At 43.0% G+C, this 26039-nt stretch overlaps 1 protein-coding gene across 2 annotated transcripts; it reads left to right on the top strand.

The window, feature by feature from the left end:
* The first annotated feature begins 41 nt into the window (after positions 1-41).
* On the top strand, positions 42-25974 carry LOC120536261 (ephrin type-B receptor 3-like). 2 transcript variants are annotated; one of them, XM_039764595.1, is made up of 16 exons: positions 42-329; positions 12371-12435; positions 16949-17621; positions 19880-20035; positions 20200-20535; positions 20741-20865; positions 20953-21115; positions 21233-21341; positions 21582-21634; positions 21729-21851; positions 21944-22191; positions 22363-22578; positions 22902-23051; positions 23135-23328; positions 23422-23577; positions 24143-25974. In XM_039764595.1, the coding sequence occupies exons 1-16, from the start codon at positions 272-274 to the stop codon at positions 24249-24251; spliced, it is 2934 nt and encodes a 977-aa protein (XP_039620529.1). In that variant the 5' UTR covers positions 42-271; the 3' UTR covers positions 24252-25974. The 2 variants fall into 2 exon arrangements, with proteins under 2 accessions (XP_039620529.1, XP_039620523.1); XM_039764589.1 differs by having other exon boundaries at positions 21230-21341.
* The last annotated feature ends 65 nt before the right edge of the window (positions 25975-26039 follow it).

Genomic DNA, 26039 nt, shown 5'->3' with positions numbered 1-26039 from the left:
TAGTCCGTCCCTTCGCCATCTCCCAATCTTCGGAGCTGGAGGCTGCCCCCCTCATTCCAGGACATGTACCGCGCCACTCGCGGTAGGGCTCAGGGAACCGCAGCACAGGACTCGCAGCATCGCCACAAAGCTGCGCGCACGGCCGTCAGCCGACGGCTCTCGGCTGGGATCATTAGAGACTCGGGCTCGCAGCGTTGGGATGTAAGAACCTACAGATCCGCGGATTGATTATTCTGAGACTCTTTGTATTTCGAATCTAGCCTTGGCGACAATGGATTACTTCGCCTTTCTGTGCAGCTGCTTGCTCCCGCTGGCCCTGGCAGTAGAAGGTAAGAATGCGCTCCTTGTTTTTAGGGGCACTGCTGAGGATGTGCTCTGCGTACCGCGGGGGAAGTCTGCGAAGATCGCACTCGGCGCCTGTGCTTGGAGAGTGCCCAACTCTTCTAAGTGGTCTATCCCCACTCTGCTCAGCTTTACAAGGGTCGTTTACATGTGATTTTACACAGCCTCATGCAAGTCTAGCTATATATGCTCCCTGTTCTTATCATGTGAGGTACATGATGGCATTCCCAATTTTCCAAACGAAAACGACTAGGGTGCCGAGGATTGAATCCTCAGAACTGGCGACTGGCCGGCTGTGCCTGCATGGGGAGCTGTTAAGGCTACCCCCACGCTTTTGATCACCTTTTAGATTTGGATCGGTTCCTCAGCAAATTAAGCCTGCTGTTGCGCCGTCAGAAAGCAAACAGTAGATTGAAACCACATAAATGCTGGACGCCCATTCTATTAGCTCTCCGCTTATTTCGCCCATTTGCTCCGCGGGCCTTTTCACTCACCCCACAGTTTAAAAGTAAGGAAATGGTGTGCTTCAGGCTAAAAACTGGTGTTAAGACCAGTGACCCTAGCCAGCACCCAGTGAGAAACCAGTACCCCAGTAGACCGGGATTAACAGGAGGAATGTCCCAATGAGTGATGTCCATAATAGTGCAAAAATCGCAAGGCTGGACAGCACTCCTTTCACTTATTTTTAGTTTTAAGGAATTACTCCATGATTACCTCCCAATGCTTACTCTTTTTAGTTCCACCAACAAGCTGTTCATCTTACTTCTAAACCAGGGCATCATTCCATTCATTCATCATGTCCAGCAAAGGCTGTATACTGCATGCCTATTCTTTACACTGGCACTGGGTTTGTGTCCATGCATTCATCTCCTTGCTTATCCAGGGCAGCATTTCTGTTTGGGATAGCACACTCAGCAGACCCTAACATTTTGCTTACTCATTCCAAATTATAGTAGGAAAGCACTTTTCTTATACCTACCCAACCATGGTACCAGTTTTGACATTCAACAGTACACTTACTTTCTGGCTGAGGAAGCACTTCACTTACTTCTCTTGTGAACAAGAGTCCTCTTACTTATAGAAACTACATTTCCTTCAGTGTACTTCTCAAGCTCCTATGAGGACAGTTCTAAACTCAGTTTTCACTATCACACCTTGGGCAGCACCTACTAGTACTCACTCTCTTTCTCTTATATAGTACTCCACTAACTCTTTTTACCTAGAGGTGTATCTCCTTCATTGTTTTCATGCTGAAGTTAAAAACACTCTGTTCAGTATTATCTACAGAGTAGACAACATTGCAAAAGAGCAGGATGTGCTACACTTTAAAAGACCCCGGGAGAAAAAAAATCCTGCTGCTGGCATGGATTCACACTTTTTAAGGCACTTGGGAATCCAGACTTTGGTGCCATTCACCTTTAAGCACAGACCACATGTGATAGTGTTTCCCCAAAGATGTCTTTTTTATGGCCCTCACAGGGAGGTCTGCTTGTCCTGGACTTGATAAATTTTGTTAAAGCAATCTATTTCCACCTTAAGTGATGCCATAAATTTCCACTCTGACCTACTTTGGGATTTAGCTAAGCTTTTAATATAGGAGTCTGATTTATTGCCTGCTCTCTCTGCCTTCAAATGTTGACCAGGCAGTTGTTTAAAATGGGCAGACTTGGGAGAGAAGTGCTGTCTGGTTGTTTATTGGGGGCAAATTAAAAATGGTGCCCGTCTGCGCTTGCAGCTCGCTAAGTGCAGAGGGCTCTCATTTCCAACAGGAAGTACACTCTGTGACCTTTTGAACTTTCCCAAATAGAAGGTTTATTATTTAGCCATTCTGGTCCATCTGTATCTGTTGTTGATAGGTTGGAGGTCATTAGAGCCTCTCATTTCAGGAGGCACTCTCTTGCTTGCATCAGTCTCCAACCCAATGAGCCCCTGCTCCTTTTCTTGCCACAGACAACTCTTTTCCTGTGTGACATGTAGGCTGGCTGATTTAGAGGTGGATGTTAGGCATTGATTCTGCTAAATCTAAAGTCCAGACGGTTCTTGCTTTCACAGTGCCAAATGATCATGGCCACTCAGAGTTTGCTGAATTAAATTTGAAAGCAGCTCTTGCCCAGTGGGGTGGCAGCTGATCCCGAGAATGTCCAGAGAAAATAAGCCAAAGTAAAAAAAAATAAATAAATAAACACGACAACCAGAATGCAAGGTTGTCCCTTGAGTCAAAAAGTGTCTCTTCCAACTCATTTATGTTGCATGTAGACAGCTGCAGCTCTTCCTGGTGCTGAAGGTAGTGCCTAGGCTGGTGTTTCCATCCTCTGGGTTTCTAAGGGCCGCTTTAGTCATGGACGAGCTGACTTTGGAGACAGAAGGGCCTAACATGGCGACTTGTACATCAGACCGCTGAACGACTCCCCCCACTTCCTCTCCCATCTTTTCATAATTTGTGTTTTTTCTGTTTTTCCTCATGCCTTTAGGTTGCTCTACCCACACTCATATATTAATTCCAACCTGTCATGTGTTTAGTTTAGTTTGGGGCAAGTTCCTGATAGCATCACACTATTTTGTTTATTCAAAACACATCTTGTAGGCCTTTTAGACTATGTGAATGACCTGTTTGGTCATTACTTGGCATTTACTTCTTGTTTCATTGATAATTTAATAAAAAAAAAAAGTGCTACATTAAAAAAAGAAGAAATCAAATGGACGTGAAGATTGTAATGATGTCATTTACATCCTACTCCATCACCAACCAGCCAGCTTAGAATGGTGGAGGGCTCTGCTGATCAAAGAATTGACTAATTGGGGCAGATCGATTTGTTAGTCATGCCGTTGAACAACACCCTGACCCCAGCTGGAGTCGCCGGGCTGTCAGACGAACTGCATAGCAATGACCCAGGCTGCCAAAGTGGGAGGCCGAACACTCGACAACAACGCGGGGTGAGAGCAGCGCGAAAATCCGAACTGGTAAAATTAACACAGGCCAGTACTAATTTATGTGGGACGTACTGCGTGTTTGGTGCAGATTTCATTCAGGAAGCCGAAGGGAACCTCGACAACACAGGGCGCGGGGGAGTTGTATTTATCATATCATAGCTTACAATTTCGATCTGACGCCTCTGCTCCGAGAACGAGGCAGTCACGGCCAAAACGCCTCGCGGCCGGGGCTCCCACTCAGTGTCCACGAGTGTGCCCGCCGCACTTCACCTGGATGCGGAGAAATCGCGCGTAAGCGAGCCAGCATCACTTATTTAATCAGCTGCTGAATTATTCAGATAGTTCACGTAATGAATAGCCAACTCCGTGAAAGTGCATTTACCTTCGTTGATTTATTTGTCAGCGGCCGCTGATTGTGTTTTCATAAACACGCTTTAAAGACTGAAGTGTGCAAGGAATATCGGAGCAGGTTGTTTAGGCATGGAACTAAAGGATCATTCAGGCAGATTGTTTTCGGGGTCATTGACGATGGTGATGATTATGGTTATTAGGATTGTTATTGTGGCGTTTGGTTTTGTTATTATTATTGTCCGTTTATTTATTATCAGACCGTTTAAATCAGTTCACGGATCTTATTCTTCGTGTATTTATTAAAGACAAACTGAAAAAGTAACCTTAAATAATGCAGAATGTTATCGATCAATTTTCTTCATCCATCTTATTGCGATGCGGGGTAACACGTATCCAGACCCAATCCTGTCAGCATCGGGGAAAATGTAGGAATAAGCCATGAACGGGATGACATACCAATTGTTCAATACATGGCCATGTCTTTTCCATGACAGGTTCGCGGGGAACACACGCTCATATCATTCTTTTTTTCAAAACAGCTTATTCCAATGCAAGGACGAGCACAAGGCAGGAGCTAACCCAAGCCGGGTCCTTGGTTCATTGCATGCAGACTGGCACCCTCAGACACACATACATTCGCTCACACAGGGTGAATATAGTGTGAAGGCTGAACCTAGCCTTTAAAATGTGGGTATTGGAGCAAAGTCCACGGAAAAAAAATTCAAGGGGACAAGATGTGATTTGAACCTTTGATCCTTATTGTTATTACTATTATTATTATTGTTTTTATTATTGTCGTTGTTGTCATACATTTTATAAACACATTAATTTTCTAACCCTCACAGGGAAACATTAGGGCTACATAAACCCAAAGTTCAGTATCATTCAAGATGAAGCAGGTACCAAGCCTGGATACAGCGCCAGCCCATAGCAGGGCACTTTAGCACACACTTAAACTGTCACTGGATGAAAAGCAATGCAGAAATTGAATCAATTTGTGAACTCATCATTGGCACTGACCTGGCAGCTAACCAAACCATTACCACACCTACCATTATTTATTATTATTGTTGTTGTTGCTGTTGATGTCCATTTCATTTTATCAACACATTCAAATTTTTGACCCTATCAGCTAAACTTTAGGGCCACAGGGAACAGAAGTCTGGCCTTATCAGGAATGAAGTAGGAACCAAGGCTGGATGGGACGCGATTTCATTGCAGGGCACTTTGGAGCACTGTCTTCCTCTCACTGGTGGAAAACCACACCATCCATTAAATAATAATAATAATTATTATTATTATATTATTATCATTATTATTATTAGTAGTAGTACTGTAGTGCTATTGTCAGTCCAGTTTATTGATCCATAACATATATATATATATATATATATTTTGTTTTTGCATGTAGCTTACTTAATAAAAGTATAATTAAAAAAAGAGATTACAATAAAATTAAATTGCGGCTTTCTCGTTATTCGAAAGCAATGCAAATGCCATTGAACTTTGAGTCCAAAAGACAAAACCGACCTTTTTCCATTAATGTTGTCAGGCTTTTTTGCTCGGTGTACAAAGAAGGAAGGTTCGTTAGAAAAATACACACACGCATTTAAGGCACTTTAAAAGAACAAATATCCGCGCACTGCACAATGCAAGTGTGTAAACTTGTTTTTCTGGTTTTAAATAAACCGGCTTACAGTGTTCTGTTTGTAGAAAGTCAGGAATAAAAGGCAAATGCTGAAAGACATATTTTGGGTTTGGCTGTTCGTTTTGAAGCACTGGCATTTTAGGCACCAGCTCTTCATTCTGTCTTACTTTCTTTCTTTGAACCTCAACAGCTCTGTCGACTGTTCTCGGCTGTCTCCCATTTCCCCACAGACTAACGGCTGATAGAGATCAATAAAAAGAGCAGCTGCTGTTTTAACAGGAAGGGGTGAAATAAAGCGGTCGGCTTTTTCTGATCGAGCGAACAGCAGATAGCACGCAATAAACCCTTGGCCGTCTCCGGAGATTCGGTCGTCCTAATTGCATACCTTTGTAAATAAACCAAAAACCACCTTTTGCTCAAGGCCTCAGTTGTTAGCTTTAATTGCTATTTAATTTGTACGGTCAATTATAACAAATGCTGCTTTTGTTTTAAAAGAAAAGGCAGAAAGCGGACCGTTTGTCTCACCGTAGGAGTGTGACTGCACACACGCGCTCCCTCACGCACGGCAGGTCGCACCTTCTCCCCCCGGAGGCGGCCAGCGCGCTCTGTTCGCACGAATACTCGGTGCGGTTTCTTTCTGGTCTAGTCTTCTCCAGTCCAATTACGGATTGTTTTAGAAAAAAAAAAAATCGAGAGACAGAGCGAGAGAGGGAAAGACAAGTTACAAAAATCACCCACGGAAGTGGAGAGGCATAAATATAAGGACACTAACGAAACACGTGCATCATTAACATATGATAGAAAAATTAAAACAATTTAAATATTGAGCTAAACGAGATTGTCATGGCCTCCCGAAAACACACGCGCAAAAATAAAATGATTCTAGTTAATGTGCTTATACAGTACCGTATACATTAAAAGTGTATCCGTTCCCAAGCAAACTGCACGACATTTCTGTTTATGGAGTAAGCGCCTTGCTGTAGTGTCAACTTCTGGTCTTTGGGGATCAAACTGCAGTCACCGTTTGTTGTGTCATAAATTACATCCACCGCTGAGATATTAATTATAACAACATGGGGTAAAAAAAGAGCTTTTTATCTATTTTTATTTTTAGCTTTTTAAATTGTAATTACTAATTATAAAAATGATGAAAAATTAAATTCTATTTTATCATCAAATGTTAGAATGGAGCGCAGTAACATTTTGTATACAAAGAAATGCCTAACGAAACATACTGAAATTAGATTCTATTTTTCCTAAACGTAAGATTCGTTTTAGGTGGACATTTTAACATGTGAGCCTGTGGCGGGATCTTAGCTGGGCATCAAAAGAAAATAGTTAAACGAATAACTGAACAACTTTATAGACACACAGATAAATATGCGATAATATATTACAAGAACAAAAGATGACTAATGGAAATGCAAACACGTTTGAAGGAAATAAAAAAGTCAAAGTCGCATATATATATATATATATATACAGCATATAAATATATATATATATATATATATATATATATATATATATATATATATATATATATATATATATATATATATATATATATATATATATGTATCTTGTTATTTTCATGAATAATATTAACGTAAGTAAATTATAAGCTGCTGTAACTTTTTTTTATTTAAATATTTATTGCGGCGAGGCAGCTCACCTTTCGCGTGAAGTTACTTTATGTTGCTTAGAAAGGGATTACGCTTAAAATGTATATAGATGTATCTTGTTATTTTCATAGCGGATTTTTAAATAATACCGATTATCATTATATTTTCTTTTTCTTCTTCTGCTTCTTATTTTTTTAACCGGCTGGATAATCTTGCTATATTTCTCCTCAAATGAAAGGCGAGACAGAAGTGCCGGGCGCTATGGGACTGGGCCATGTCTCGCTGGCAGAATAAAGGCAGCTGCCGCTTATCTGATGGAAGACACGAAATGCAGGAAGGTCTGCCCCGAATCTCCAAAACTGATACATTTTAGACATGTTTTTGTATGCTTCAAGAAGTTCAACTGGAACGGAAAAAAAATTAAGCTTTCATTTTTCTTTCAAGGCTACTCAAAGCAGATGGGTACTTCAAACACAAAGACACACATGTAGGCGAAGACAGCAAGGTGGCACTCTGGGTAGTTCCAAGAACCTGGGTTCGATTTCCAGTAGTATATTATCAGTGTATATAATTTACAGCCACCTGTTCTCTCCTCTATAAATGTAAAGTGAATGGACATCCCTTTAAAGGTGCACCCCGTAATGGATTGGCACTATATTACGGTCTGCTATAGGCACAGGGAGACACTCTGCCATCCTATGACCCTAAATTGGTCAAAAATGGATGGTTGGATACTGGCACAGCAGTTAGCTTGAAACACCTGGGTTTAATTCCCATTGGTACGTTGTTTCCATATCCGCTGTTCTGATTACCTCCCTAATGGATGTAAAGTTAATTGGATTCTCTAAGTTATCTGTGTATAAATGTAACCTCAATGGACTGGTGTGCGGTCCAGAGTATGCTGCTAGGATGGTACCCAGCTCAAAACAGGCCTGTAATGAAAAAATGAATGAAAAGATACTTTGTGTTTATGTATATGCATTTATATACCATATACGTAGGTATCACACCCATATATATTTGTTTATATATATATATTATATATATATATATATATATATATATATATATATATATATATATATATACATTATGTGTGTGTGTGTGTGTGTATTTAGGTGGATGGCAGAATCACACAATGTTTATTTTTCCTTCCTCAAGAATCCAGCACCTTAATTTCAACTCTAATGCCCATTTGGTGTGAAATATATGCCTTCTTCTTATGTGTGCCCAGGATTTTTCTCCAGGTACTCTTTTATCCCCATATGCACTGGTCACATGTGAGTGTGTGCATTAGTGACCTCCGTGGTGAATTGGAAAACAGGCCAGGATTTGTTGTTGTTTTTTGCCCAGTGTTGGTGGGATAGGGTCCAGTACCTTGGATTGGGTTAAGCTGGCTTGGCAGAGATAATGTTATGTTATACTGTTTGAACTGTGCATATATTTATGTTTGTATATACAGTTGTATGGGCCTGCTTCTGTTCTGGGTTCAGACTTCCTAACCAGACTGTCTTCATTTTATTTCTCTATCTGCTGACATTTGTGTTGTTCTCTGATTCTTCTTCACTGCCTTGTTTGCATGTCCATAGATGTTTTGTAGACCCCAGCTAGGCGATTTTCATCTAAACTGATAAACTGGGAACAGTTAAATCAATGCAGCAGGTCTGTGAATTAAAACCTTTTCAATTCAAAGCCTGAAGCTAATGGACTGTTGCCTTAAGTCCATTAGCTTCATGCTTGTGACCAGTATGTCTGATTACCATTATGCCTTGTGGCAGCATCTTCTGCCCCAGTTTTTCTATCCAAACTATAAGAATTCCTGTCTTGTTGAAAGTAGCCTTTTATTTGTGCCAGGCACAGAGCAAACTGACATGGACATGCAGCCCACCATATAGTTTGTGGCCTGTTTGGCTGTTAAACAATGGACTCTGATGGGCCTATGATGCTCTTACTGTATGCTTTGGGGGCTGTGAACAGGGGAAATGAAACAAAACATCCATCCATCCATCTATGCATATAATGTACATCATCACAGGGAGCAGGAATATATTTTGGACATATATACATATATGGACACAAAACTAATTTCTTTTGGCCAGTTGCTCCAGCAAGCTGGGTTTGAGTTGTGAAAGCAAACTAGAAGATGTGGATGCACAGGGAAAGCATGCAAACCCTTAAAGAGAGAACCCTAACCAAGATTTAGAATATGATCCAAGTGCTTTGAGGCATCTTTGTTATCTACTTGGCAATTGTACCACTCAAGATAAAAAAAAGCCAGACATCCTAAAAAATGTATATATTGTTTTTGAGTACTTCAGGACACACCAGTGATCTAGAGACTGTGCCAAAATGGATGGGTTACATCTGAAGACTTGCCACTTCACCTTTGGCTGCTGTGGTCACACTTAGAGTGTCAGATTTATCAAACTGAGTGTGGCTTCTGGTAAATCTTCTGCCCACCAGCTAGCTGAGTAAAATAACATGCACAGCTGCTTTTTCATTTTGCCCACCGGTGTTCTCGAGTGGAACAGTGTGACTCTCTCTCCAGGCAGCATTGCAATCTCAAGGTGACTTGAGTGACTAGACCTAAGTCATATGCGTATGCCCCCTTATTTCACCCTCATGAGGTACAAGCTTTAGTTTTATGGATCATTTTTCCCGAGGTCCTAGTGACCTACTCTAGTCTATCAGTCCTCACATTTAAATGTGTCCACTTGGTGATTCCATGCCATTTGTAGGTAGTAGGCAGAGCTATGAGCCAAAGGGACATGCTGGCTAAGGGGGGTCTTGGAGATGGTCTTTATTTGTTTGTACTTCAGGCTTTTAGTCTGTTAGAAACAGCAGCTGGTGCAGCTCCTTGGACTGATTGGCTGACCACTCCTGGCAGTGCTTCTTACTATTTGGTGTTGACCAGCATTCCTTCATCATTCCTTTGCTATTACTTCTTGTCTTCCCCTCCTCCTTCTACTCTGCCTTCCTCATTCTTGAGTTATACCTTTCCCTTCACATGCTGCTGTCTCTGGCTTTAATGTGACTGTGCATAGTGAGAATAACAAAAAAATCCACTAAATATCTCTTACCGAAGAGTAATTCAGTCTGTAAGAAATTGGCACAGTGTGCCCTTTGGTGAGATATCTGCCACTCTCCTTCTATAGTGCCTTTCATACCAGGTTCGGCAGACACAGGAGGAAGGTGGCAACAATGAGATTTAAAGGCCTTTCTTATTGAGCTTGATTAAGACCCCCGTTTCACTTTTTCTTTTCCCATCATGCCTCTCTCAGTTGGTTTAATCACTTTTCTTCCCTGCTGCACTCTGAGTCTGTGTGCCGTGACAGATTTAATAAGCCATGCTCTCAGCAGCATTCTTAATTCATTAATATCCACATTCCTCTCGGACAGTGTTGCTCTGCTCCAGGTGCCAGGTGGACTACAGGGTCCATCAAACACACTATCATCATACCCAATCAGGACACTTTGAGGACTGCAGCTTGTCGTTACGCATGTTGTGTTGAAGTTATACTGCTTGCCTTCTTGCTTGTGTTGCCAGGGCTGCGTACAGGCGCTGTTCAGCTTTCCACTGGGTACTGTAATTATTGCCGCATCCCTTTAATCCAAGTTAGCCACACAGCAGAGTATTTAAAGAAATAATAATAATATGGCCTCTACTCTGCCCACCCCACCCTCCTTTCAGGCCCCTTTCCCAGCATTCAGTGCGTAAATACATTAGAAACACGGCTGGTAGCGATCCAGTTATGAGTCTAGCTTGGCATTCTGAGGCTAACAGGAACATGGTACCACCCTGTTTTCCCTTTGGACAGAAGCTATGCTGAGACACTGGCAGCTAAACATGCAAGGTGCTGTATCCAGTAGTCAGGTGTGACAAGCCACTTCGGTCTCAGTAGACACCTGACTGTATGGTATCTCTTCTTGATTGCTTTGCTACTGCAATCGCAAATCCACGTGGCTTTGGTTCAGTTTCCTGGATGCGTGGCATGCCTTCTTCTTGAGTTCAGTGCCTTGTATTTGCTGTTCCTTTGTCTGTGCCATAAGCCTCTTGATGCTGCCGCAGAGCGCCTTGTGATAACTGCCTTGTGTGAAATAAGAAGTGAGCAAATGTTGCCTTTTTGTATTGTTGCCATGCTTTCACCACTCAAGCGCATTCTGTAAATGTGCCTGGGCATTGGCAGGATGCTGAGGAGACTTTGGCCATTTTGTGCTCCAGAGGCAGTGGTGGCAAAAAATAACTTGGGGCTTTGGAACAATGTGTCAGATAAGCGACTCAAGTGATGTGTACCCAAGTATCACACAAACTTTACCAGTTAGATTTCAGGTCCATTCCACATATCTTGCTTCAGATTGCAGCCACCTAGAAGTTTCAGGTAGTTACACTCTATGGACTCCATTAAACCAACATTAGTTGCAAGCCCACAGATGGTACCTTTGTGGTAGACCACCAAATATGCCAGCACCCCACTTCTCATTAGTCTTCTGACTCCATTGTTAAACTGTGGATATTCTTACCTTACAACTTTGTGGCATGGTGGTGGGTCTGTGGAGGGCGGATGCAGTAGCCTGTGATCATGGGAGAGTGCGTGTGAGCAATTGCAGGAGCTTCAGTTGTTTCCAGGAAAACTGTCAGTCAAGGAGCCAGCTGTTTGTGGCAAATCCAGGTGTTCTGACTCATTTTTTGTCAGGTGACTTCCCCCCCTTAACATATATCCCTGCACCCAGCTGTCTTTCTACACCCTTATGTCTAACCTTGTAACAGACTAATAGCAGCCTGCTGTTAATATAAGGACGACCTAAGAAAAGTCTCCATGAAAAGTGTGGCTGTAAAAAAATTCACAATGTATGGCGGCCTCCTTACATTTTATAAAACACGATTTTTACCTGTTAAATTTATTTTTAATGAAAAAAACCCAACAACATAGGAATGGTCTCCTCCTCACTGCCTTTCATTTGCTGCAGAAATTTCTTTTTTGGAATTTTCAGTGATCCTGAATAAAACTACAAAGAGCTTCTCCGGCATGTGTATGTGTGTGTATGAGCGCCTTGGTGTGGAGGCATACGGTAAGCATTTAGCAGGCTGAAGGCCCCTGTGTCCATCCATCACAGCGGGGGGTGGGGTGGGGGGCTTGCATAGAAGAGCGCAGTGTTTTCCTCTCAGTGCCGTTCCTTTAATTAGTTACCCAGCTGAAGGATGAACCACTGAAGCGCAGCAAGGAGACGCTGGGCTATAGAGCTGGGGTGTGTGTTTGGGGGTGCATCTGGGGATTGTGGGTGGTTAAAAAGGAGAACTTGGGGAAGCAGTTAGAAGGCTAAAGTGGGCAGAGAGAAGGGGACAACTCTAAACCTATCCCTCAAGGTCCACTTATGCCCAAGTGGAAATCTGAAGGTAGTACACGGCAGTGGTGTTTATGACCTTTCCCGCATGGACAAGTTGACTTTGGTAATTCTGAACCTTTCTTTCTAGAAACGTTAATGGACACAAAATGGGCTACATCAGAGTTGGCGTGGACATCCCATCCAGAAACTGGGGTGAGTGCTGTTCCCTTTCGTGGATTTATATCTGCTCCCATCCCTATACTCTTCCCTGCTGTCACTAAAGGGTGGTCCAGATCTAATTATGCAATTTTCATTACGCTATAACTCATTAAGTTTATTACATAGAAAATCATTTGGAAAATCCCGGACCATCGAGAAGTGTGTGATCTGACGACATGAAGAATTGTCTTTGCGCCGAACTGGAATCGTCCCTGCTTAAATCAAAGTCATCCTGGTGATCTGGATCTGCATAATTAGATCTGGACCACCCTGTATAGTACTTTCTCATACTACTTCATGTTCTTTATTGTACTAAATGATTAAGCTGCTCCTCCCTGCTCACTTCTAAGTGTTCTTCATCCCTTGGGCCTCTCTATTTTCTTACCCACACTGTAAACATTTTTAATGTCCTTATATTTTAATTCTCTGTGACTTTCTTGAATTGTTTAGAATACTTTGGTCCTCCTCTCCATCATTTCCTCAGAGTACTTAGAATGTTTCTGTACTCCTCGCCTGTCTCTATTACTCTTTGTAATTAGTTACGATGTCTCTGTGCTTTTCACTACTGCCATCTGTTTTGAGAACTTACTATAAGATTGTGTCCTCATCTTGTCTTCATCCTGCAGAATGTTTATAATGAACACTTATATTTTCCTTGTCTTTTTCCCCCACATACCTCCTGTAGCCATTTGGCATGCCGGTGTATTCATCTCTTTTATCCATCCCTGTTCATTTCCATATTTTCTTCACGATCCTCACCTCTTCAGCGTTTAAACATGGCAGTATGCTTCTCTTATTGTTTTCATTTTTAATTCTGATACTACTATTTATATCTTTTCACTTGTCTCTGTTCTCACCCTCTCAGAATATTTCTTCTTCTTCTCTCTATCCATTTCCTCAAAGTATTTATAATACACCTGTGATCATCTCCTCTTCTCCAAACTGTAAATAATTAATATTTCTATATTCATTCAGTTTGTTACTAGCACATAATAATTGATACTCTTCAACTTCTCCTTGTTTGCTGCTCTATTTATCTCTTCTGTCACAGACTGTCTATACAATCTAGTTGTCACCCTTCTCCTTTCACCCTAGTCTCATGTTTATATTACTCTATTCCTCTCTTCTTGCTCAAATTGTGTATACTTTTAACATCAGTACACTCTTCCCTGTCATCAGCCTACTACGTATAGTCCTTTTCTCTTGTTGATTTTACCTTAAGTAATCATAATATTCTTCTGCAGCCTTTCTTATTCTGCAAGATGTGAATATTTATAATGACCTCCGTACTCCTCCCCTTTGTTACCTCTCCACGTTCATGTATAATATTCCTCAAGTCCTCTCTTCTGCCGTAAACTGCGGCAGTATATAGTATCCTTGAATTTCTCCCCTCTGTTCTCATTACACCTCTATGGACTCCATATCTCAGTTTATTTAAAGCGCCTTGTGTTTCTCCAGGTTCTCCACTGCTCTTGAGTGTTTATTTGACCTGTTTGGTCTTTTGTTCTCTTGTGTTCTGAGTTATTTAAACCCCATTTACTTCTAACATGTCTCACGTCCTCTAAGAATTCATAATACCACTATATCCTTTCCTTCCATTTATTTCTTGGAATATGTATAACATCCCTGCTCTCTTGTTGCTTTCATTGCTTTAGACTAAATGATTCAAGTCCTGCTTGTTCATTTTTCTTGAATATTTAAAATAGACAGGCAGCCCTACAGTCTCTAACGGCCTCCATGACATAACAAGGTGCCCCACTGACATTCCCGGATCTTGATGAAAGAGCCTGAGTAAAATGAACTTAAACAAAAGTACATTATTTTCACAATGGGTGGATTATGGTATATACCTATAAAAGAATAAAATACAAGTGCACAGAAGAAAAGAACAAATGAAATTCTGACTATCCCACCTGTCCATGCTGAAAAGTCCTGGGTGGCACGCACACCTGCTCATCCAGATGTTGGAAGACACAATGTCTCACCATTCAGAACTATTGTCTTCTTTTCAGTGTTATTCCCTACTAATAAAACCACTTCAGATCCCCCATACGCCACTGGTACTAGAACAGCCCCTCTGTTTTGTTCTGAAGAGTCATGTGGGTGGTAAGTGACTTGAGTCATAGCTGAATCTGCCATTTGTTACTGCCTTCTGGTGACTCAATCAAATAGTCCTCACGCAATGATTTTATTTGTAAGGTTGGGCACTTCTCATGGTTTCCCTGTTGGAGGCTCCCTTAAGTAAATTGCATTCTGTTGGTATGATTGTATACAGTGGAACTATCTCCCACTAGGACCATGCAAGCTTTATTAATTAATTAATTACATTTATATAGTGCTTTTCTATCTTACTAGAGGTGCTTTACAAAGATAGTGGGGAACATCTTCAACAACCACCAATGTGCAGCATCCACCTGGATGATGCCACAGAAGCCATTCTTTCACCAGTGTGCTCACCACACATTAGCTATCAGGGGTTGAAGGGGTGAGAGAGCCAATAAGGAACTAGGGATGATTATGGGGACCAGAATGACCAGGTAATGGTTGGCAACTTAGCCATGAAACACTCTACTCTTTTCAAAACATGATCTGGGATCTTTCATGATCACAGAGAGTCTGGTCCTTGGTTTTATGTCTCATCTGAACAACTGTGACAACTTTTATGGCACAGTGTCCCTGTCACTGCACTGGGCCTTTGGCATCCACACAGATCATGGGGTAAGTGCCCCCTGCTGGTCACACCAACACCTCCAGCAGCAATGTAAACTTTTCCTAGATGGTTTCAAGTACTGGCTGGGCCCAAACATGATTAGCTTCAGGACTACCTATTCTGAAGTGCAGATGACATGGCTGCTAGTTAAAGGTTGTGTGCGCTTCTTTGTCTGGCCTACACTATACCCCTAGGTTGCTTGCCTTGGAGATTAAAGATACCTTTCATATGCTCTTTGGATTTCAAATATCTTGCATAATATTCAAAATACTATAGTACTAAATACTATTTTTCTCTTACCACCTAATATATATTTATTATATCACTTTATAATGTCACTTTTTTATACTATCTCTTTATTCCTCACTTCTATCCACCCTACTTTCCCCTTCTTCTCCTTTTTCTTTTGCTTTGTTTCTGTATTCATCATTCGAAATGCACTTGTGTTCATTCATTCTGATTCACGTTCCGAGTGTTTACTGTGCTCCCATACTGCTGTTTTTACACCGTTATGTCTAATATTTACACTGCTCAAGTGATTCTTCCATTTGTGAGTTTTTATACTATCAATCTAGTCCCCCATTATTTGAATGTTTGTAAAACCCCGTATTCGTTTTCTCTCTCCACCCTTCCTAATATTTTTAACATCCCTGTGCTTGTTTCTTTTCCATTATTCCTAACACCTATAATGTACCCTGTACTGCTCCCACTTTCCAACCTTTCTGATCCTGAAAATATTCAAAGTGCCTATACTTTTCCTGTTCCTTCACCATTTTAATATTTATAATACTCTATATTTGGCCAATATTTGAACTCCTCTGAGTATTCATCATACCCTAGCACTCTTTTCTACTTCACTTCCTTTAAATGTTTATGGCAGTCTATGTCTCTCAACTCTTATTTATAATAATACACATTCCCTACTGTATAGATATTATACCCCACACTCCTCCCTGCCCCAACTCCCTCTGTATGCTTTTAGTGTTTCTTTACTGCTCCTGACTCTTACTTCATACCCCTTGGATATTTCTCTTGTTTTTTCCCATCTGATCTTCTTATATAATGTGCTACCGTGGCTGTTCATTTGTCTGTCCAGGATTTTAAATCCCCTGTAGCTCGCAAACCGTTTCACCTATTGACTTGAAATTTGGTACACATATATTACGTGATGTCTACTATCCGCTTTCGGGAGATGATTTTCATTACTCTTTTCATTTTTACTTTATTTTATTGTAGAATCAACTCTCTGCAGCACGCAGCAGGGCGGCCATGCGGCGCATGCGTATGGGCACCGTTCTCATTCCCTACCACCTTCGCGGTCACTTCCCCTACCTCTTCATGTCTTTAATCATTCTTGAGACAGATTGAAGACATAAGTTCCAGCTTAAGTGAAAAATTAAAGAAAACATACTAAGTAATTGCAACACAAAAACTAACTTAATCAGTTTTAACGCAAAAAGATGCCGATGAAAAAATGAGAAGCAGTGGGCCGTTAGGATGGAGAAAAGAAGAGCTGTTTAGGAAGTAGCAAGCGTATCAACCTCTGAGGAAATGAATGCTAAACAGAGACAGAGAAAGAGTATGAAAACTATGAATGCTCAAGTCAAGTGTATTCACTGCACGTTATCGTGCAGTATGCCGTTACTGGTATTTTATAATATTCCAGTGCCACCCGCTCACTCCAAACCTCTCCCTGATACACGTTTAGCACCAGTAGTCTTGCATTCCAAATGCCTCTCTTCCTCCTGGAAGTTGTCACTGTTGCTCTGCTAATGCTCTTCTATTCTGTTTCTCTAGTGGGAGGAAGTCAGCGGCTACGATGAGGCCATGAATCCAATCCGGACCTACCAGGTGTGCAATGTGCGGGAGCTGAACCAGAACAACTGGCTACGTTCAGGCTTCGTCATGCGGCAAAGTGTGCACCGAGTTTATGTGGAAATTAAGTTCACTGTCAGGGACTGCAACAGCATTCCCAACATTCCTGGTTCTTGTAAAGAGACCTTCAACCTCTTTTACTATGAGGCAGACTCAGACTCTGCGACAGCTATGAGCCCTTTCTGGATGGAGAATCCTTATGTTAAGGTGGACACTATTGCTCCAGATGAGAGTTTCTCCAGATTGGAGTCTGGCCGAGTCAATACCAAGGTGCGAAGCTTTGGCCCACTCTCCAAAAATGGCTTCTACTTGGCGTTCCAGGATTTGGGGGCATGTATGTCCCTTATTTCAGTACGAGTCTTCTATAAGAAATGCCCAACCACCATTGCCAGCTTTGCTATGTTCCCAGAGACTGTGACAGGTGCAGAAGCCACATCATTAGTTATTGCTCCTGGAACATGCATTCCCAATGCCTTGGAGGTATCTGTGCCCCTCAAACTGTACTGTAATGGTGATGGAGAGTGGATGGTTCCTGTGGGTGCCTGCACCTGTGCAGCTGGGTTTGAGCCTGCAGCCAAGGATACTCAGTGCTTGGGTGAGTCCTAATGGTGCCTAAAACAAAGTCATTGTGTAACAAGATTCCATCTTTGTGAGCATAGGTTGAACTCATTATCTAGTCACTGTACAATATGGACTGACAACTACTCTTCCCAATAGTGTGCCTTCTTAAAACAGCATGGAGTTTAGGCATTTGTTATTCCTCAGAATTCATTATTCATGAGGAACTGTCTTTATTAGTCTCTCCAAATGTTTTGTGCTTTTGGTTAGGTGAACATGCCACTAGACTACTATTTTAGACTCCCACACTCCCCTAATGCCCCCCTCAGTAAGATTATTTGAAATGAATCCTCAGACTGGACACCCTGCCCCCCCATGGAGCGATTAGAATGGTCTAGTTGCTCTCAAAGTCTTAGTTACCATGATCTCTGAAGGACCTCTTGTTCCAAAGGAATCAGCAGAAGGAGCCAAAATGCCCCTAATACTCCCTGAGTTAAGCAGGATCATCCTAACTGGACTTTGTGCTCCTTGCAACTGAGCAATTTCAGCTAAATTGGGCCTTCTACCTCCTGGGATCAGCAGGATAAAACTGACTGGAAACTTGCTCAGTTTTCTCCCCCAAATCCCTGCCCTGTTATACAATATGGATTACACTGGTAACACTTAACAGTAATTGAAGCTCCCTGGGTTAAGGCTGAGGTGCAATTTTCACTCTCCTATTCCAGTGACCAGGCTGGCTCACCTTTGACGCTGATGCCTATAGCTGAGTCCCCCATCTACAGTCTGCCCACCTTTCCTTGTAAAGCCTTTCTCACTCAAGGGTAACCCGGGGAGGAGAGCTGGAGAGAAGAGGCGGCCACATGAATATTCATCAGAGGCAGTAGTTTCCATTTGGGTTTCTTAAGCCGCGCGGTAGCAAAAGCGGATTTGCATTTCATCTGTAAGTCAAGGAGAAAGAAACGGCTGACAGCAGCAAAGTGGAAGCTGAGAATCAGCGGGAACTAAGGGGGGAGCTGAGGGGCCTAGGATGATATGCAGAGGGACTGTCACCTCCCAGACTCCATAGGGCTGGATACTGGAGGAGTCACTGGTTCTCAGAGTTGTCTGGTATATCCAAGGGCCTCTCTGCCTGTATAAGGAGTGGACTAGTATAGACATGGGCATTCAATAGGGTCTAATCCTGTATTCATACTGCCTTCACATTGATTGGCCTGTTATTCAGAAGGCCATTTTTCTATGTGCTGCATACAGATAGGTTTTACAAACCACATAAGATCTACAGTGATATACATATGGTCTGTTTCTGGCGACTGAACCTGTATACTGTATAAGAATGCATTTCAGCCTATATAGGAATTAGTCTACTGTACAGTAGGCCATTTGTTTTGTATAGCATCTTAGCGTAAATATAGTGAGCCTCAGAGAATGTGTTGGCTTACAGATGGGGCCCCATAATCTTTACAGGGACTAGACTGATTTGAGAAAAATAAGTTTACTTTGTTAAATGGGTCAGGGTGACCTCATATATCCTTTATGTACAGTATACTCAGATGAGCACTCCACACACTTGACTGTTACACAGATTATTTTACTCTCTATGGTCTGAGTAGGGACTGAGTAGGTGTATTGAGGGCATGCAGGATAACAGTAGTGCACATTTTAAAGACAATGTCTGGTTAATAACTTTGCAAGGACTGACAGAAAGGCCTTTTTGCCTTTAAGTGTCCAGAGAGCATTGTACTATTTATGGACTGGACTAATGCATACAATTTATATACATTTGGAGGGTTATTATTGTCATGGTGTACAACATATAGTGACAGTATTACATGCATGTGCTAATCAGCAAGCAGAACATCATCACTCTCCAATGCTATCATTTGTGAAGATAACTTGAAACCTCTGTCTGTAAAGGAGAAGTGTAAGGAGAAAGTTCTTAAAGTCTATAATTGTGCCATTTGGTTATCAGTTAGTAGGCAAAGGAGACCTATATCTGTTGTGCTATACAACAACAACAACAAAACAACATTTATTTATATAGCACATTTTCATACAAAAAATGTAGCTCAAAGTGCTTTACAATATACATATGTATTTTGCTTATTATTCAGTACATTGAAAATCAAGTGAGTATTTGTGGGGACAAAGTGTGAACGTAAGAAGGATAGTGAGGACTTGTGAACTTTATAGAGAGGGAATGAGGAGTGGCTAACCAGTATGACCCCAATAGACTGATGCTTGGTTTAAATCTGATGGCTTCTACTTTCCTAATACTTCTTCTATTACTCTACCCAGCTTGCATCCCGGGGAACTTCAAATCTCGTCAGGGAGATGGACTTTGCATACCTTGCCCCCTCAACAGCCGGACGACTTCAAATGCTGCTACCATTTGTTCTTGTCGAAGTGGTTACTTCCGGGCAGATAGTGACCAGCCTGAGATGGCTTGCAGCAGTGAGTATGGGGAAGTGATGGGCATCTTTTTAATCTACCTTCGCACACTTATCTATCTCCTGCTTATGCTGATGGGCACACACTCTATTTTGTATTAAATCCTGCAATTTAAACCCAGTTGCCTGCCTGAAATTTTAGCACATTGAACTCTCTTTTTTGTGCAGCTGTACCGTCACCCCCACGTAACGTCATCTCCAATGTGAATGAGACCTCTGTGGTACTGGAATGGACTGAGCCACAGGATTCAGGAGGCCGGGATGACCTCCTATACAACATAATTTGCAAGAAGTGTGGCACTGAGCGGGGGTTTTGCACCCGTTGTGATGACAATGTGGAGATCTCACCTCGTCACCTGGGCCTTACCGAAAAGAGGGTGTACGTGTCCAACCTGCAGGCACACACACGTTACAGCTTTGAAATTCAGGCTGTCAATGGGGTGTCCAGCAAGAGCCCACACCCACCTCCATTTGCAGCTGTGAATATCACCACCAACCAAGCGGGTGAGTACACACTACCCCTCCTCTTTCTCACTGGGGATTAATTCCGTCCACACTGCTCTGAATATTCATGACTAAGTGTAGCCGTGGTTACATGGGGGTTCTTAATCCTCCCTTGGGAGGAGTAAACTGACCTAGGGCAGTTTGGGGCGTAGACAGATGGGCAAAGAAGGAGAACTCTACACTGTGTTTCTGTTTCTTATTCCAGCCCCTTCTGCAGTTCCCACTGTTCACCTGATGGGGGCAACAGCAAGCACCATGAGTCTCTCCTGGATACCTCCTGAGAAGCCCAATGGCATCATCCTGGACTATGAGATCAAATACCATGAGAAGGTAGGAGACAGCTGCTGCCTGAATGCCTGGTAGGATCAGAGCTGGATATTCACAGTCTCCACTCAAATGCTGCATCTTGTTCCGCAGGGTCACCCAGAGGCCATTGCTCACACAGTGACCAGCCAGCATAGTTCCTTCCGTGTTGAGGGCCTTAAAACAGGCACTACATATATGATTCAGGTTCGAGCCAGGACGGTCGCAGGGTATGGCAAATACAGTAACCCTCAGGATTTTAGCACCAATCTGCAAGGTAGGTTGCATATTAACCTGAAATACTTCCAGCCTGCATTCAGGTCAGAGGTTTAGCTGACCACCTGTAAAGGTGAATGCTTGATGTGCTGCTAATGACCTTCTCTGTGTCCAGCAGATGACCCCGCCAAGAACATTCAGGAGCAGTTGCCTCTCATTGTGGGCTCTGCCACAGCAGGTCTAGTCTTCATTATTGCTGTGGTGGTCATTATCCTGGTCTGCTTCAGGTAACATTTTACACATGCTTGTCTGTGCCTACCCAAGGTTCCAGCTAATGCAAAGTTAATGTCTTTAGGTCAACCCCTCTTCTTTTGCATTGAAAACAAAATGCAAATATTAACAAACTCCTGTGCTTTGGTTGTCTGAAAAGAGGCAAAGTGACCATCTGCAGAGATGGACTTGAAATCCTGATAATAACAGGGGGAGTCTGGTCAGCTGATTCATGCTTTTTGTCTGGTTTTGTCTAGGAAACAACGGAATGGTTCTGAGTCAGAGTATACAGAAAAACTGCAGCAGTACAGTAAGTATGACTGGTCTAGATCAAACTTTGACATGTACTGTATAAAAAACGGAAGCTGGTGGCACAGAGACTGAGACATTTCTTCATAATTTAGTTACCCCAGGGATGAAAGTATATATTGACCCCTTCACTTATGAGGACCCCAATGAGGCTGTCCGTGAGTTTGCCAAAGAGATTGACATTTCCTGTGTGAAAATAGAGGAAGTCATTGGAGCAGGTGAGCTCATTGATCCATTTGTCCCTCGCACATATATGGGTGGCCCCCAATGTGGTCTGACCATTCTCCTACTTTCCTTCTTTTCCCTTCAGGTGAGTTTGGTGAGGTTTGCCGTGGTCGTCTGAAGCTTCCTGGTAGACGGGAGATCATTGTGGCCATCAAGACTCTAAAGGCAGGCTACACAGAACGTCAGCGCCGTGATTTCCTGAGTGAGGCCAGCATTATGGGCCAGTTTGACCACCCCAATATCATTCATCTGGAGGGAGTAGTGACCAAGAGCCGGCCAGTCATGATTGTGACAGAGTTTATGGAGAATGGGGCTCTGGATTCCTTCCTGAGGGTAAATACAGTCAGTGAACTATGTGAGTGGGTGGGGAACGTGAAAAGTGGCAGCAAGGGGAAGATGAGGTGATGTGGACAAGCTGATCATCAAGTGTCACCCTTATGGTCGACCCTCTAGACCAGGACGACGTCCACCTCTGTCTCTGAACTTGTGCTAATCCCTTTGCAGCTGAATGATGGCCAGTTTACAGTAATCCAGTTGGTGGGAATGCTGCGGGGTATAGCAGCTGGCATGAAGTACCTCTCCGATATGAACTACGTTCATCGAGACCTGGCAGCCCGTAACATCCTGGTCAACAGCAACCTTGTATGCAAGGTGTCAGATTTTGGACTCTCTCGCTTCCTGGAGGATGACACTACTGACCCCACCTACACCAGCTCTCTGGTATGATGAGGAGATTGGGGGTTGGTGGGAGAGGTCATATTGAAGTAGAGCCAGTCTTGGGTGTGGATAGTGGTGTGTGTTTCAAATGGTGTTGATAAGTCTCTTAAATGGATGTGGTCATTAAATTGGTGAATTTTGAGTGGTTAGAGTTAAAACAATCAAAATCCTTTGTAGGTAGGTTTATTAGAGTTAGTCTATTTGTGAATGGAGTTAGAATGTCAAAGAGACAGACGGATGGATGGGATCATTGTAGAGGTTATTTGCTCAAGGATGAACAGCTCGGTGGGCAGGGTCAGGAATTCACTTGTTTGTCTTTCCCATAGGGGGGCAAGATCCCAATTCGTTGGACTGCACCAGAAGCCATTGCTTACAGAAAGTTTACATCAGCCAGTGATGTGTGGAGTTATGGAATTGTGATGTGGGAAGTGATGTCCTATGGAGAACGGCCATACTGGGACATGTCCAATCAAGATGTAAGTTTGGTGGTGTCCTGTGATTTATCATGGGTCATTTAATTGGCTACTTACTTATAGTCCATATTTACTCATTTCCTTAGGTTATCAATGCAGTAGAGCAGGACTACCGCCTGCCCCCACCTATGGACTGCCCCACAGCTCTACATCAGCTCATGCTCGATTGCTGGGTCAAGGACAGGAACCTACGGCCAAAATTTGCTCAGATTGTGAACACACTTGATAAGCTGATACGCAACGCTGCCAGCCTGAAGGTCATTTCCAATGTACATTCAGGGTGAGTGCAGCTGGTATCTCTCTCTCTTGGGTCACTCTACTGTTCCCACCTACACCAAGCTGACCTGCCCCAACTTTCTGTTTCTATTTGCAGGGTGTCCCAACCTCTTTTGGACCGATGTGTCCCTGACTACACAACCTTCACCACTGTGGGAGACTGGCTGGATGCCATCAAGATGAGTCGCTACAAGGACAACTTCCTCAATGCTGGCTTTGCCTCTTTTGACCTGGTGGCCCAAATGACAGCAGAGTGAGTGTCATATATCATCACTGACCTTGGGTTCCTTGTGCAACTGCTCTGGCAATGTGCATGTCCCTCAGGTGGTCACGTCTGCAATGCTCACTTGTGTCACTTGTCAGTGACCATTACTAATTATTTTCTAATGAACTTTAGATAGATACGAGGTCAGGGCACAGATGGTATGAGCCTGAGTACCTTGGTTGCTGTGACTGGTACTGGTAAAATGAGCCAGGAGGGCTTTGGGAACTAAAGTAGTGGGACTGGTACCCACTGCCTCATATGGGAATGGATGAAAGAGTTAAGACTATAATTCTTCTAGTGGTTCTGAGAAGGAGAACGTGTGGCAGTCCTGCTGGCACTGACATAGTGGATCAGACAAGAACTGTTTTAGGGGCACAGAGGGCAAGGCCATTGAGATTAGGACCACTGAAGAGTGGCAATGAGTCTTTGTTAGTGACACTGAGGGCAGGATGAATAAAACTGGCACACTCTGAATCTAAGTGTAAAAGGGTGGGTGAGAGTGGGATGTACAGAATGGGAACAAGACCTTCTGATATTGTCATTTTTATCTTAGAGACTTACTGCGGATAGGAGTAACACTAGCCGGACACCAGAAGAAGATCCTCAGCAGCATCCAGGATATGCGCTTACAGATGAACCAGACGTTGCCCGTTCAGGTGTGAGGCATAAGTACGTGTGTGGCTCTGGGCACGCAGGACTGCACTTGCATGCGTGTCCTTCTGTGTGTAGCTGATGTTGGCTGATAGACACATGCAACATTCCCGAATGGCTGCAGGCTCCATTGAAGCTTCAGAGTGGATGGCAGGGCATGGACCTTGCTACTTGGAAGTCGGCTCTTCATATTGAAGAGGACAACCAGAACTGTGCCATCACCGGGCTCAGTGACCCTCTTGCCTCGCCTGGTGTTGTGCCCTTCTCAATGGCTTGTGGATTTGGAACTGTTACAGTCCAATGGTATTTCCACATGAGCTAAAGAGACCCTAGAAGTCTGAGTCATTCGATGGAGTGAACAATGCAGTGGAGGAGTGAGAGTGCTTCAGCAAGAGGGCATTCCAAGAAGGCTGCGGACATGGTCAGTGGAGAAATGAGTGTCATAAGGCTGATCCTGCCAAGCCTTTTAACAAGCATGTATTGCAAGTAGGGCATCAAACATTTAGATAAATGTCCATGTGGCTGATCCTGCCAGCAGAGTGGCAAGTGTTTAGGAATACTCCAATAAGTGGATCAGGCCAGTATGGCAACAAGCATTCAGCCAAATGTGCCAAAGTGGCAGCAACATTTTCAGCAAATGTGCCATGAGAATGATCCTGCAAGCGGGATGGCAAGCCTTTCAAAACATGTGCCATGATGCGCTGGACTTCTAGTCAAGAGTTAAACCTGGCAACTAGGCTAGAAATTGGGTGACCCTACGAGCCAGTTGGCAAGCATTTGGAAACGTGTGCCACTTGGCTGATTCTGCCAGCTGGGTGTCCAGCCTTGAGTATGCTTGAGCAGCTGCTGCCAGAACTGAATGGTCTGCAGTGACAATTGCTGCTTTCCTTCCTTATTTTTACCCCTGGCAGTGCTTGAAAACCTGGTTGGACCATTTTGTTTATCTTGAGTTTTTTTTTTTTTTGAAGATTTGCACTTTTTCATCACATGCATGTGTTTGCATCTGAACGAGACCGTTGCACCTGTGCTGCTGCCTACTCTTCCCGGGAGGTGGGGGGAGGGGGTGTCTTTCTGCCATAGTATGGTGGTATCCCAGTTGGCAGCAGCTGGTCCATGGTAAGGAATCTCAACCTCCATGAGCTTTTCTAACCTCTAACAGTCAGTGTAAATAAAGTAATAATAATAACAATAATAATCATAACTACACACAAATATGCATACAGGGCCACTTTTTTTTTAACTCAAACCTTCAAAAGCTGGCATTTCTAACAGAAATGGTGACACTGTGTATAGTTTTGTATTGAGGGGCCTCCTTGGCAATGAGGGTAAGCAGCAGAGTGGGGTATGCTGCACTGGTGCTGAGATGGCAATATGCACCTTACTATGCAAAAGGTCAGTCCACGAAGTGCAACTAGGAACAGCACCAATATCCATGCAGCATCACTCACCCCACCACAACAAGCTTTAATTTATTATGCGTGTTCCCAATTTGCCCAGTGCCCTCCATAACTATCCCAGTGCCCCCTTCACTCCCTGCTTGCTCTGCCCCTAGACAATGTGGCTGTTGCCATCTGTTTTGCTCTGCTTCTCCTCTTGTCTCTTTCACAGATACCAGTACTGTAACTGTACAGGACAATTTTTGAGATGTATTTAATGATGAAGAAATGATGCTTCTTGTAGAAATATTTTTAAAAGCCCCTTTTGCAATTAAATTATTTAAGAAATTTATGATAAGTCCAGAGTGTCTGCGTGTTGTCTTCTTTTGGCATTGATGACCACTCCTGAAGGCTAGGTGGACA

Source organism: Polypterus senegalus, chromosome 1 (genome assembly GCF_016835505.1).
Source record: "Polypterus senegalus isolate Bchr_013 chromosome 1, ASM1683550v1, whole genome shotgun sequence".
Lineage (NCBI taxonomy): Eukaryota > Metazoa > Chordata > Cladistia > Polypteriformes > Polypteridae > Polypterus > Polypterus senegalus.
Note: the sequence above shows the minus strand (reverse complement) of the source record. Positions and strands in the feature narration are given on the sequence as shown.

Coding starts and splice junctions, on each gene's coding strand:
- LOC120536261 (XM_039764589.1), top strand. CDS start 272: ATGGATTACTTCGCCTTTCTGTGCAGCTGCTTGCTCCCGCTGGCCCTG. Junction 23,329..23,421: donor ATTTCCAATGTACATTCAGG/GTGAGTGCAGCT, acceptor TTCTATTTGCAG/GGTGTCCCAACCTCTTTTGG. Junction 23,578..24,142: donor GTGGCCCAAATGACAGCAGA/GTGAGTGTCATA, acceptor TTTTTATCTTAG/AGACTTACTGCGGATAGGAG.